This window comes from Siphateles boraxobius, unplaced genomic scaffold (genome assembly GCF_051911475.1).
Source record: "Siphateles boraxobius isolate OS27281-9 unplaced genomic scaffold, OSU_SipBor_1 47, whole genome shotgun sequence".
Classification (NCBI taxonomy): domain Eukaryota; kingdom Metazoa; phylum Chordata; class Actinopteri; order Cypriniformes; family Leuciscidae; genus Siphateles; species Siphateles boraxobius.
The window spans coordinates 2304069-2318859 of record NW_027509108.1 but is presented as its reverse complement, the minus strand read 5'-3'; the positions used below and the strand labels follow the sequence as shown (position 1 = coordinate 2318859).

Here is a 14791-nt window from a genome sequence, read left to right as displayed (position 1 = left end):
GAGGGACTTTCTCATTGTTCAGAGAATTTGATTGGACAATAATCACTGTAGCACCAGATCAGGGCTGCCAACTCTTGAGTTTAGCTTGGAGTGATGGGTGTAAAAAACACTTGCATCACAATAAGTGCATTGTGATTTTCAAAACATATTTTCGACTCATTTTCTCGGAAGTGAATGTGTGTGTTAAATATTTATTGTGTCATTTACCATGATTTATTGGTGCAGCTAGTTGTTTTGGCCAATTTATTGGTTCTCTTCACTCCCCTGTCTCTGTACATTTACTTCTTCTTTTCTTTCCTCCATAAAAGTTGATAAAGTAATTCACACTGAGATAATTTATTTTCATTGATCACTGAATAGATTGTTAGAAGAAAATCGTATATATCCTTTTATATTGTCATGTTTTCATGGCCCAGTATAACTGATAAAACAACATTTTCATCTTGATGAATATTGTTTCAGGGGTTTCTAGTGATGCTTGGGGTGTGAGTTACAGTCCTTCACACATCTGTGCACTAAAGGACTCAACAGTGATAATGAGATGCACTTATAAATACCCTACTGGACATCAGATCAAGAAAGTGTTATGGACCAAAAAACATGTAATGGGTAAAGAGCCTCCAGATCTGTCTAAGGACACTGAATACAGTCAGAGACTTCAGTATCTGGGAGATAAACAGCAGAACTGCAACATCAGACTGAGTCATGTGACACTGAACGATTCACACATGTACTATTTCAGATTCATCACTGATAATCCTGATGGAAAATGGACTGGTAAACCAGGAGTGACTCTTACTGTCACAGGAGACTTTGATGAGGTTTATCTCTTCTTCTGTGCATTATGTTGAATAATAATCAGTGTATGACAGCAGCACTAGATATAATGTGTGTGTTGTGTTCAGATCTTCAGGTGGAGTCTCCTGAGAGAGTGACAGAGGGAGATTCAGTCAGTCTGACATGTAAAAGCAGCTGCACTCTGACTGACAGAGCAACACACATCTGGTACAGAAACTCACAGCCATTAACTGAGAGAAGAGACAGAAACAATGAACTCCTGCTGCAGTCAGTCAGAAGAGAGGATTCAGGCAGATATAGCTGTGCTGTAGACGGACACACTCACATCTCTCCTGCTGTTCTGCTCAATGTCATGTTTGAGTACAGATTCACTTAGTCTCTTTCTTTAAAAAGCTAGCAGAGTTTAAGACGACGCTAATAAATGATTAGTGAGTTTCGTGGGAGCTCTTGTGTTTCCACTAAAATCTTGATGAAAACCAACAGATTTATATCATGTGTCTCAAAAACAACAGTTCTCTTACGAGAGGTTCTCTCGTATTGCGTAAGTATAGCTTACGCTACGGGAAAGATTCATCTTTTCGAGATATTGAAGCCAAAAAATTATCCTTCATTTTTGTATCCATTGTCAACACAGTGCGGCAGCTAGCAGACCTAGAGCAGGCTGTCTAGCGTGCTCATAGGCTGCCCTGCGGGAACTGCAGCAGCCTATCACTGAACCCGACGTGACGTCACGTCCAATGAAGGCGCTTCGTGCCTTCACAGCGTCAAAGCCCGCCGTAGGCTGATTCTCTGATTTTCATCTCTTCAGCGAAGCCTTTGCATCGCTGGATCTAGAGAGAAGCCGCCGCCGTCGAGGAAGCGACAAGCCAGCTTAGGACAACGCTTGAAGAAGCCGGCCGTCTTCGCCACCTTCAGCCATCCATGCGAGCTACGCTATCTGGCGACATATCCTTTCTTGCAAAACTTACTGTCTTAAAGAGCAGCGAGCGTCTTTTTCAAGATGCCTCGCACTTCCTGCGGCTTGTGCAGAGCCCCGCTCAGCGACGGATTCGCCATGTGATCTGCGCTCTCTGTCTGGGCCAGGAACACGCAGCTCTTGCCCTCTCGGGGGTTTGTGAGCTCAGCGACGCACTTCTGATGTCGACCCTGCGGGCTCGGCTCGAAGTTTTCAACCCTCTAGCTGTCACTCCGCCCTTTGCAGGACCGCGCAAAGATGCGCCGTTCTCAAAGGCTGCCGGAGCCGGTGGCCACCGCCGGACTCTCCCTCGAGCGTCTATCTCTCCTTCTCCGCCCTCCCTCCCGGACGCGCAGCCGCCGGCTCCCGCCCGCGCTGCCGCCGCCTCAGGGGACGAGGCGCTTGATATGGATGAGGACGCGCCGCTGACAGCTGTTCTAACCGCGGCTAGCTTTCTTTACGTTACAAGACAGCTACCCCGTCCCTCATGCGTCACCGGCGAAATGAGGAAAGAGTGTGTTAGTCCCGCCGAGGCCAGACTATCCCCCATTTCTCAAACATTTCTCAGCTCCTCTTAATTCGAGCGGCTGGTAATGTCAATATTGCTGCATGAGCCTGTTGTATAACACGCACGCCTGCAAACAAACGCCGACGCACAGAAACTGTGATGAGGCTCTCTTTATCTGCTTGCGCTAACTAAAGCTGATGTTGTTTCTCCCTGTGGCTCAGTGGCGAAACCTACAGCTTTCGCGCCAGCGACCCGTGTACGATCCCGGCTCTCGCAGCGGATAAAAACCTTATGCAGCTCTCTTCTCTGAGATTGCGGCCAGCTTTCTTACGTACAGAAAGCGAACACGCCCTCCCGTGCGCCCCGTGCGCATGCATCACCGGCAAAATGAGGAAAGAGTGTGTTTTAGCCCCGCCGAGGCCGGACTATCCCCCATTTCTCAAACATTTCTCAGCCCCACTTAATTCGAGCGGCTGGTAATGTCAATATTGCTGCATGAGCCTGCTATATAACACGCACGCCTGCAAACAAACGCCGACACACAGAAACTGTGATGATGCTCTCTTTATCTACTCGCGCTAACTGAAGCTGATGTAATTTCTCCCCTGTGTCTCAGTGGCGAAACCCACAGCTTTTGCGCCAGAGACCCGTGTTCGATCCCGGCTCTCGCAGCGGATAAAAATTGTATGCAGCTCTCTTCTTTGAGATCGCGGTCGGCTTTCTTACGTATAGAAAGCGAACACGCCCTCCCGCGCGCCCCGTGCGCATGCGTCACCGGCAAAATGAGGACAGAGTGTGATTTATGTGTTAGATTGATTTGTTTAGATCCAGTGAAGTCGTGTCCCACCACGATATTGTCCCCCAACACTTTTTAAAACATTGAGGCACGGATGTACCTAATACAAATAAATAAAACATCTCCAGTTAACTAGCAGAGCATTCATTTATTTTGCTATTAAATAAGAGATCTAGCGCTAAAATTGTTGTTTTTCAAATCAAGCTGAGCGCTCGTTGCCACTGCTATCAGTGTCATCATGGATACAGTGTTCTCTTGTGGCTCACGCAGTCTTCACTCGAACGCGCGCTTCAATCTATCGCCGTTGCGGAGACTCTCTATTCATTCTGGTGAAATCACAAAATAAAATGCACACAAACGTGTCCCTGCTTGATATAGACTGTAACCACTTATGAACATATTCAGTTTTGATGAGAGAAAAAAAAACTATACGAGTAGAACCCGTAACCTCTGACACACTTGGCAAAAGATCTACCACTAGACCATTTAAGAACTCAAAATAACAAGATTTGCGGATCGATGGATTTATTTACGGAGTAGAGAGGCTGTAGCCTACAAGCGGGCTGCGGCCGCACACCAGGCCACCGGATGGTGTTGCTAAGAACTTGCAATCAGGGCCGGCCCGAGGCATAAGCGAACTAAACGGCTGCTTTGGGCCCCCTGGCCACCAAGGGGGCCCCCCAATCGGGTTTAATTTTTTTTATTTTTTTTTAGATGACTCAAACAAGTGACATAAATGAACGAATGAATAATTCAAGACAAGAAAATTCTGATTTCAAGATCAATATACCTGCCAACAACTGCTGCTGTGTCTGCCAGCGTTTAAGTCATGCACATAATCTAGACACCTCGCGAGTGCATAGACAATTCTTGCGCAACTGCGCATAGTCACGGTATCGGTTTAAGTTGGAGAAAATAGCCGCAGGGGAACTTAACCTTCTAGGTGTAAGATTAGCAGTTTGAATAAATAATAAACATAGCAGTTTGAACTCTTCTCCACTTTATTATACCACACATCAGATCACTAACAGCAAAAACCCGCGACACTCCAGTACCAAGTGCGCACGACCCATTCCTATCTACGGCAAGCCCCGAGGGGAAAAATAGATTGCATAAACACATACAACGAGCGCCAGTACATCATTACCGGTATTATAGTAACAGACTTTGTTGGATTCTGTCATGTACAATCCAACAAAGTTTGTTACAATAATAATAATAAAAAAGATTTTGAGGACAGTTACACTGTATTGAGACAGTTGAGAAATAATCATATTTTTACAGTTTTCAACAATAATTGTCATTGTTGAACCCTTGCTCTTATTACGTTTCTGATTTCTCAGTTTTGTCATTATTTTAGCAAATAGTCTATTTTATATGTTTTGAGGCAATTTGTTTTCAAAGGAGTTTGAAAGAGTTAGTAAAAGAGTAAAGTAAAAGTTAAAACTTTTTTATTTAAGTAGGCATCTATTTTTTATTAAGTATTTATTTTGTATTAATACATAACCTCACTGTATTCATTTATAATGTATCATTATTGCGTGACATTTGTGTCAATAATCGTCAAGCACAGGTGACTTTGCATAGTGGGAGGGGGCCCCCAAAACAAATTCTGCTTAGCGCCCCCAAAAGGCTCGGACCGGCTCTGCTAGCAATGACACCTGTCCTCGCGGCCTCGAAACACTACAGGCCCACCGGGAAAAGTCCCGACTCTCCCGATTGCCACTCAGCCTCTTCACAAACACACACACACACACACACACACACACACACACACACACACACACACACACACACACATACATGCTGCTCTCTGCCCCGCTTAATATCATTGGCAACGCGATTTGTTTGGAACTATTGAGAGCTACACGAATTACGTGACCGCGCGGCAGCGAGATCACTATGATTCTTATTGTTGTATATATAATTTTATAAACTATGTAATGTAAGATAAAAGAAGTTTCATCAGTACGTGTGACGTAGCATTTTCTGCGACAGCTCCAGTGTAAACGTAAACGTCAGCGTCCGAATTCATTCACTTCATTTTGTTCACTCCTTGCAGATATAGTGCACTCAAATGCCATACACTATATAGGGATTAGTGAATGAGTGAACGAGTGAGCGGTTTCGAACACAGTACTGTGTCGCAACCGTCTATGTTCGCAACTCTCATAACGGTTCTGGTTCACACCTAGTAGATACCGCCAATTCAAGTTCAAAACAAAGCGCGTGCGCTGTACTGTGATTGGTGGCTCGTTTGACCAGTTACGTTTTTATCCACTCATAAATAAAATGGAACGACTGATTTTGAAAATGTAGTAGAGTAAAAAGTAAGATATTTGACTTTGAAATGTAGTGGAGTTAAAGTAAAAGTCTCCCCAAATTTAAATGCGTCAGTAAAGTACAGATACGCAAAAAAGCTACTTAAGTACAGTAACGAATTACATTTACTTCGTTACTGTACACAACTGATAGACGCTCGAGAAAAATATATACAGTAAATACTGTAAATGTATTATACCTTATGGGAACAGTTAGGGCTGCTCGATTATGCCTTCTGTCTCCTGTAGATCTCTGATCCCAATGAAGACACATATACAGCTCCTGATCTCAAGTCCACGGCCTCTGACCTGTACGACACACTCAGAGTAAGTGAGACGTCAAAGTCTGATGCTCACAATCTACTTATATGGTATTGATTGCATTAAAAAATATAAATAATACAATTATATTACAAAACATGGGTTTCTGCATTACATTTATTTGTTTTCAATATTTTTTCCATGTTTGTGGATGTGATTTACCTTTAAATTAATTTTTTTTTTTTTTTTTTTTTTTTAAATCACATACCAATTTAAGAAATAACTGGTTTTGATATTGGCATTGTTAAAACTGTAACAAAAAGTACTGGTATCGTATCAAAATAAAAAGTTTGTAATCGCCCAACCCTAACAATCCCTCAAACTGCCACCAGAGGTCACATCTCCTGCGTCTGACATCAACCTTGATGAGGGTCCTTGTACTTGTCGGCCAACGGATTTTCGTTTTGAAAGGAAAAAAAAAAAAACGAAAAACGGCCAGTTTCCCAATTACCATTAGTAAATAGGAAAACAAAAAACGGAAAACAACCCATTTTTCGTTTTTTGTTTTGACATTAAAAAACGGAAAACGAAAAACAATCTCGTTATCCGATTGTCCTTCATGTGTTTATAGATGGAAATCGGAAATCAAAATGTGTATGTATAAATCGTAATCCTTAATTCTGCAGTGGTATTTTTCGTGACCCGTAAGCGATCGTAAGTAGTAAGCGGTTGTCATAGATATAGGCCGTTTCTCAATACCAACAAGTATACGCAAACTTCGGACTTCCCAAGTTCGACCCAGGAGAATGAAATCCCGAGGACGAGAGGACGCAAGTCCGGTTATTCTGCAAATGGAACAGCGGCGTTCTTGATCGCGTCACACAGCACGCTCTGGCTAATCCAGTTATCTCTTTATTTTTGGCAACAATAAAACAAAATATGGTATAAAATACAACTCTGCCTCTTTTCATCAACAATAAAACGAAATATGTAATAAAACACCACTCTGCCTCTTTTCATTTAAAAAAATCTTCAACATATTAAACATGAGATATAATTTGTCTTAAGTCGATATGGTCTCATTAATCTATAGTTTGTTCCATAGCAAATCGTTTTGGCTGAGGGCAAAGTAAAGTTTCATAACTTTATATATTTAGGCTATTTAACTTAAACTTTGTGGCCTATTAGAGAGCTGACTTGCGTTTGACTTCATTGTTTGCTTTATTGTTATGCATTGTATAGCTTCTTATACCTATTAGGCTACTTATACTTTTATATTGGATATTATTGATCATTAAAACTGATATTTAACAAAAAAGACAGGGTTGTGTAATTTTATATTCTAAAATATAATATAAGAATATTTTATATATTTTACTATGCATTATCTTAACTGTATGTACATGTATAATACAATAAAATGACACACTGTCTCTGTTTGTAAAATGTCAGTTTTAATGATCAATAATGTTTCATATTTTTAGAATGAAAACAAAAAGACAGGGTTGTGTTTTATATTTCGTGTTGTTATAAAAATATGCAGTGAAGATAATCAATGTGCATTGCCTGAATTGATGAATGAATGCATTGCCATTTGTGTGGCCATTACTAGACTAAAGACATCAGAGCCAGCGGCAAACATCAGAAGCACTAGCCGAGGAAAAGCTGTTCCAGTCGGGGTTAATCAGATCTTGAGAGATTTTGTGTATTTTATCTTCAGTTGATTTCATCTAAGGCTGTGGCTGGAAGTAATTCTTGTGTTTTTCTTTCCTTCAGTGATTCTGCTTGTTAACAGCAGGTCTTCATCAATAATGCTCAATTACTATTCAATCACTTAATTATCTACAGAAGATCTTAGTGAGAATTAACAGAGGTTTAGATGTTGATATTTGTTTCATTTTAAGTCACCATTGTGGTGATCAGTGTTTGCTTTAGTTGGGCTCTTGGTCCCCAGATTCATTGCAGTAGAATTTATTTGGTTGCCCTGATTGTGTGATTAGCACAATAGTTGTGGCAGAGTTAACCAAGATAACCTGGGATCAGTTGATATTGGCTCTTTGTTGATGATGAGAAAATCATCGCTACACAAGCATCTAATTATGTCAGATGCTGTAGCTTTTAAAGGTGGACACCTTCTTGAACTGCAATATTGGCACTAATAGCATTAAAATCATCAATTATTTAGAGGTATGTGAAAGGGATGTACAAACAATATATTGAACAGTGTCATGTAGTCACACACAGTCATCAAGAATTTGCATATGATTCACAACAATGGTGGCAATAAAAAAAGCTTCACGCTGCAATGCATGATGGGTAGCTTTCAGAGTACAAAACCCATCCTTGATTCCTAAGCTTTTTTTTGTTTTGATGTCACCGTTGTTGTGATTCATATCCAAAATCTTGATGTCTGTGTGTGACTATATGACACTTTTGCTCAACACATCATGTGCACATGTTTTTATAAACCTTCAAGTATGATCTTAATTTTTCTTGGCTTTTCTGCCATAATTTTGTTTTACGAACACACAGTTAGAGCAGCCAAAGAAAAGCTAATGCAGAAAATAAAAGAGGGGACCAAGAGCCCAACTAAAGCAACACTAATCACCACAATGGTGACTTCAAATGAAACAAATATCAACATCTAAACCTCTGTTAATTCGCACTAAGATCGTCTGTAGATGTCTGACAAACACAAACTGTACATTGACATAAACATGAGTTTTAATTTAATGCATCCTGAGAGTGTTAATTTGGTCCAGAAACAATATAAATTAAATATATAAATGAGGCCATAAATTATGTTGAAAATATGTCCACAATGGCCTTGGCCACATTTGAACTAGTTTTTAACCTTGTATAAAGAGGGTCCATGAACGTATATATAGGACGTGCAAGAACACGTCAAAAAAAGACTTCATAAAAACGTTCATTCCGGCGCCTCAGTGGACGTCTTTTCAACGTACGACTTTTGTGACAAAGACGCTGAAAATACTTTTTAAAAAAAGGGTTCCTTGAGGTTCTATATTGAACCCTGGGGTTCTGTGCTTGGCCAATAGAACCTTAGTTCCATATATGAAGCAGGTGATAGAACCATTTTTGGTTCTAAATAGAACCATTCTTTTAAGAGTGTATATTGTGTTAAAGTGGATGTTGTTGTGAGGACTTTTATTATGACGGGGGACAGAGAGGAGAACGGAAGAGAAAGAGTTAATAAAGAGAGAAAGAGGTTAAAGAAGAACTCGTCCGTGTCCGAGCGTTTTATTGCTATATTCCTAAAGTTATCTTTGGATTAAAGCCCCTAAAACACCCTCAATCAAGTATGACATTATATAAAACTGCACAAAAGAGCAAAACAAAGAGAAATGTGATCAATAACTCATGGCAAAATATTTTTACATTAATATAAGTTTATCAGTTTCCACTTTCACAAGTCAAAGCAATTCATCATTACTCAAGATTTAACAGTTGAAATGACTGTACCAGCCATTTGGATTAAATGCCTTCTTAATTTAATGCAGCAACAAATTATGTCACAGTTTAGTATGATAATTAAAGGTGCTCTAAGCGATGTTGGGTGACGTCACTTCTTGTTGACGTTCGAAGTATTGTCAAACAACACGGTGGCTAGCTAGCTAGCTCTCTCCTCCTCATCCGCGCACTAACCCCCCAAATCCTTCTTGTCGGTTATTGGCTGGAACAGTTTGTTATGTTTCGTGGTGCGGGTTAGCCCAGGTAGTTTTTGTTGTCGTGTGTGGAGCCTGGGGTGTCTGCAGAGACCGCGTTTATAACAGTGTGTTCAGGGGACAGGCAGCTCGCGGATAGTGAGGAGATGTTTGTTGTATGTGACAAAAAATGTTTTGGCCTTAAAAAAACTTTCAGAGTGCCTTTAAAAGCTCATTCACCAGAAATGCAAGAGTTGCTGCTACTGGTCCCTGCTGTGGGTGTAAGGAAGAGCTGAACCCAGGGATGCCCTCCACAATGGGTCGTTCACATTCAACCCAAGAGCTCTTCTGCCGGGGTGTAACGTGGGGATGCAGGACCACCACCGTTTTTTTTTCTGCTCAGCCTTTTTCTTGCTTGCTGTTATAAACAGACAAACACATCACTTAACAGTGCTTTGTTAAAAAGAGTCTAAGAATAGTGTAAGTAGTAAAGATTGCCATTTTGTAGAATATTCTTGTACTTCAACTAATAGACCTATACTAGACCGCATCCTGTCTTTTGAAAAGCATATTTCATATGTTACAAAAACAGCCTTTTTCCACCTTAGAAACATTGCTAAGCTACGTAATATGCTATCAGTCTCTGATGCAGAAAAGTTAGTTCATGCATTCATGACCTCGAGACTAGATTACTGTAATGCTTCATTAGCTTGTTGTCCTGCATCTTCAATAAACAAGCTACAGTTAGTCCAAAATGCAGCCGCTAGAGTTCTTACTAGATCAAGAAAATATGATCATATAACACCGATTTTATCATCACTTCATTGGTTACCTATAAAGTTCCGTATTAAATACAAGGTATTGCTTTTGACTTATAAAGCTCTAAATGGTTTAGCTCCAGTCTATTTAACGGATCTTCTATCGCCTTACAATCCATCGCGCTCTTTAAGATCACTAGATTCAAGGCTTCTGGTCATTCCTAGGATATCCAGATCCACCAAAGGAGGCAGAGCATTTTCACATTTAGCTCCGAAGCTCTGGAATAGCCTTTCTGATATTGTTCGTAGCTCAGACTCTCTCTCCCAGTTTAAAACTAGACTGAAGACGCATCTATTTAGCCAGGCATTCATATAAATTTTTTATCTTACAGTTACTGTAAATTCGGCCTCTAGTTCATAAACGCCAGAGGAGAACTGGCCCCCGACTGAGCCTGCCCTGCAGGCACGGGATATAGACTACGACGTCGGTCAGACGTTGGATTTTGGTTGAAAATGAAAGTCTGGTTGACGTCTAAATCCAATGTTTGTTTGACGTCAAGCTCCAACGTTGGGCAGTCGTTGAATTTTGGTTGGAATAAACCAAACAAAAAGGTGAAATGCATGGCCGTACACTTATTACCAGCTCCACTTAAAACTAACCAGATTTACTTTATTTCATTTCCATTTTAATGAAATCATATTTTGTATTTTAAAGTCACCATGATGGTGGTGAGCATTTGCTTTAGTTGTGCTCTTGATCCTTGACTCTGTAATATAAACTTTCTCTGGCTGCTATAATTGTGTGTTTATAAAGCACACTTGTAGCTAAAAAAGCCATGCGATCAGGAGATGTTGGCTGTTTATTGATGATATCATCATGTAATTGCCTGTATCCCTGATCTTATTCAGTGTTTAATGTTTTGATTATTTGACTAATACTTCTGGTTTTAATGTGGTTTTATTCATATATAAGTCATTTGATTCTACAGCATATCTAGCAGTGTTATCATATAATATACTTGTTTTTTTGTAAACACTATTTAGTGCACAAAAACCTTTCATCTATGGCATTACTTAGACACACACAGACATCAAGAAACAGCATATGAATCTCAACAATGGTGACAATCAAACAAAATATCCTGATAATCAGATCAACTCATGAGCTACAAAAAATCCAGCTGCATAATTTATTAATGCCACAATGCATGCTGGGAGATATGGGTGAGTTTTGATTGCTGGTACCCAGCATGCACTGCAGCATAAAGCATTTCATTGATTGTCACCATTGTTGAGAGTCATACGCTGATTCTTGATGTCTAAGTAATAATGTGGAGGAGAAAGTTTAATGTACTAAATATTTTTTAAATCCTTTATATTATTTGATAAACAACATTACTCTCTTGCTGTAAAATAAAATGGCTTCTGTTATAAAACAACATTAAAAAACACAAGTCCAATATAATCAAAACATTAGACTCTGATTAAGATCAGGGACTCAAGCACTTACATGATGATGACTTGATCAACATCATCAATAAACTGCCAACATCACCTGATCTTATTTTCTCTAGGTTTTCTTTGCCACAATAAATGTGCTTTAAAAACACACAATTATAGCAACCAGTGAAGTTTTATAATTAAGAGTCAAGGGTCAAGAGTCCGACTAAAGCAAACGCTAACCACCATCATGGTGACTTAAAAATACCACTATTGATTTCATTAAACCGGAAGTGAAATAAAGTCAGTCTGGTTAGTATTAAGTGAAGCTGGTAATGCTGTTTGAGTTGTTTACTCCTCTTCTGCTGAGATCTTCACAGATTTAATGTGCTGCCATGCATGTCACATTTTTTTGCGGTGCTTATTCCAGCCAAAATTCAACATCTGTCTGACGTTGGAGCTTGACGCCAAACAAACGTTGGGTTTAGATGACAACCTGACTTTCATTTTCAACCAAAATATGACGTCTGACTGACGTTGGATTAGTTGGAGTCCAACGTCTTCCTGACGTCACATTGACGTACTGTGCCTGCTGGGCTAGCAAGCTTTCGAGCGAGTGAAACATGCCGAAGCGTTGTGCGTATGGATTGTGCTAATCTGATACCCAGTATCCTAAAAGTTTGGACGCGGGAGTGGAATTCTTTTCCTTCCCGAAAATCTAAAAGCCAAGAGGAGAAATGATGTGCGTGGATCAGCAGTGTGGGAGACCCCATTCACAACTACATGTCCACAGGATTAACAAAAACACATATTGCTTGGAAGTTGGAAATAATGACTGTTCTTTGTTCATAATGCATATATTTTAACGTAAAATAAGACGATTAAAGACAAATCGGAGGCTCACTGACATACTTTAAAATATATTTCAGCATTTCGTTAATCGACGGCCTACTAACATTACCCCTGACTGAGTAACTTTAACCCAATCTGATCGCGGCTCTCCCGGTGTTAGTGTTATTCCACAAAATGTATGGATGAACTGTTTGATATATAATTATTAGATTATTTTCACATTTCACTTACCCTGCTGTGCACGAAAATAGCTGTGTGTTTCCTATTTGAATGGTCAGCGTATGAGGCGGCGGCTGCTTGCGCTGGGACTATAGGCTTTAGCTTCAATTTGAATGAAATTATTCGCTAATCGGTTGCATATTATTTCGTGGATATATCCCTCGAATGCATACTGCAGTCCCCTTTGTCTTGCTCTCTCAGATATTTCACATGTTCGCCAAAAATTACTAATTATCTCATTGGGAATGTCTGACACCGGTGCATACACACTGTAATAGACGTGCCAGACACGAAAGCTTGACAGGCGTAGCAACAGTAACTAGGGAGGGCGGGGCTTAGCGAAGGGTCAATTCAGAGTCAAGAATGACACCAAGGTTCCTGACCTGAGAGGAAACTGAGGGGAAATGGTTACCCAGTTCCTTAATAAAATTATTTCTCAGTTTTGGTGGGCCAAAGACAATAATCTCCGTTTTGTCCTCATTAAGTTGGAGGAAGTTAATCGATAACCATTCCTTAATGTCCCGAATGCAATCCATCAAGGTCTGAAAAGACTCACCAGCTTTCAATGGCAGATACAACTGTGTATCATCAGCATAAAAATGAAATAAAACATTGTGCTTCCTAATGATATCCCCCAGCAGACGCAAATATAAGTTAAAGAGAAGCGGACCCAGAATGGAGCCCTGAGGTACTCCACAAAAAATTGGAGCAGAAGATGAAGAGAACTTGCCTATCTCCACAGAAAAAGACCTGTCTTTAAGATAGGAACTAACCCAGCAGGCACAGTACGTCAATGTGACGTCAGGAAGATGTTGAACTCCAACTAATCCAACGTCAGCCAGACGTCATATTTTGGTTGAAAATGAAAGTCAGGTTGACATCTAAACCCAACGTTTGTTTGGCGTCAAGCTCCAACGTCAGACAGATGTTGAATTTTGGCTGGAATAAGCACCGCAAAAAAATGTGACATGCATGGCAGCACATTAAATCTGTGAAGATCTCAGCAGAAGAGGATTAAACAACTCAAACAGCATTACCAGCTTCACTTAATACTAACCAGACTGACTTTATCTCACTTCCGGTTTAATGAAATCAATAGTGGTATTTTAAAGTCACCATTATGGTGGTTAGCGTTTGCTTTAAATCGGACTCTTGAACCTTGCCTCTTTATTATAAAATTTTCTCTGGCTGCTACAATTGTGTGTTTATAAAGCACATTTTTTGTGGCAAAAAAAACTAGAGAAAATGAGGTCAGGTGATGTTGGCAGTTTATTGATGATGAAGTCATCATCATGTAAGTGCTTGAGTCCCTGATCTTAATCAGAGTCTAATGTTTTGACATTAGACTTTTTGACTTTTAGATTGTTTGATCAACAATGGTGACAATCAATGAAACGCTTTATGCTGCAGTGCATGCTGGGTACCACCAATCAAAACTCACCCATATCTCCCAGCATGCATTGTGGCATTAATAAATTATGCAGCTGGATTTTTTGTAGCTCATGAGTTGATCTGATTATCAGGATATTTTGTTTGATTGTCACCATTGTTGAGATTCATATGCTGTTTATTGATGTCTGTGTGTGTATAAGTAATGCCATAGATGAAAGGTTTTTGTGCACTAAATAGTATTTAAAAAAACAAGTATATTATGTGATGACACCACTAGATATGCTGTAGAATCAAATGACTTCTATATGAAAACCACATTAAAACCAGAAGTATTAGTCAAATAATCAAAACATTAAACAAGATCAGGGATTCAGGCAATTACATGATGATATCATCAATAAACAGTCAACATCTGCTGACCTCATTGTCTCATGGCTTTTTTAGCTACAAGTGTGCTTTATAAACACACAATTATAGCAGCAAGAGAAAAAATTATATTAGAGAGTCAAGGATCAAGAGCACAACTAAAGCAAATGCTAACCACCATCATGGTGACTTTAAAATACAAAATATGATTTAATTAAAAATGAAATGAAATAAAGTAAATCTGGTTAGTTTTAAGTGAAGCTGGTAATAAGTGTACGGCCATGCATTTCACCTTTTTGTTTGGTTTATTCCAACCAAAATTCAACGACTGCCCAACGTTGGAGCTTGACGTCAAACAAACATTGGATTTAGACGTCAACCCGACTTTCATTTTCAACCAAAATCCAACGTCTGACCGACGTCGTAGTCTATATCCCGTGCCTGCTGGGAAACTACTTTA

The 14791-nt window shown here is 39.8% G+C and overlaps 1 protein-coding gene across 1 annotated transcript in view; it reads left to right on the top strand.

Annotated features, from left to right (window-relative positions):
* The window catches only part of LOC143710408 (B-cell receptor CD22-like), a 35421-nt gene that overhangs the window by 267 nt on the left and 20363 nt on the right, over positions 1-14791 (top strand). The window contains exons 2-4 of the mRNA XM_077201356.1: positions 463-804; positions 903-1152; positions 4001-4002. Of these exons, the coding sequence (XP_077057471.1) occupies positions 463-804; positions 903-1152; positions 4001-4002 (594 nt within the window). The remainder of the gene's footprint in view (positions 1-462; positions 805-902; positions 1153-4000; positions 4003-14791) is intronic.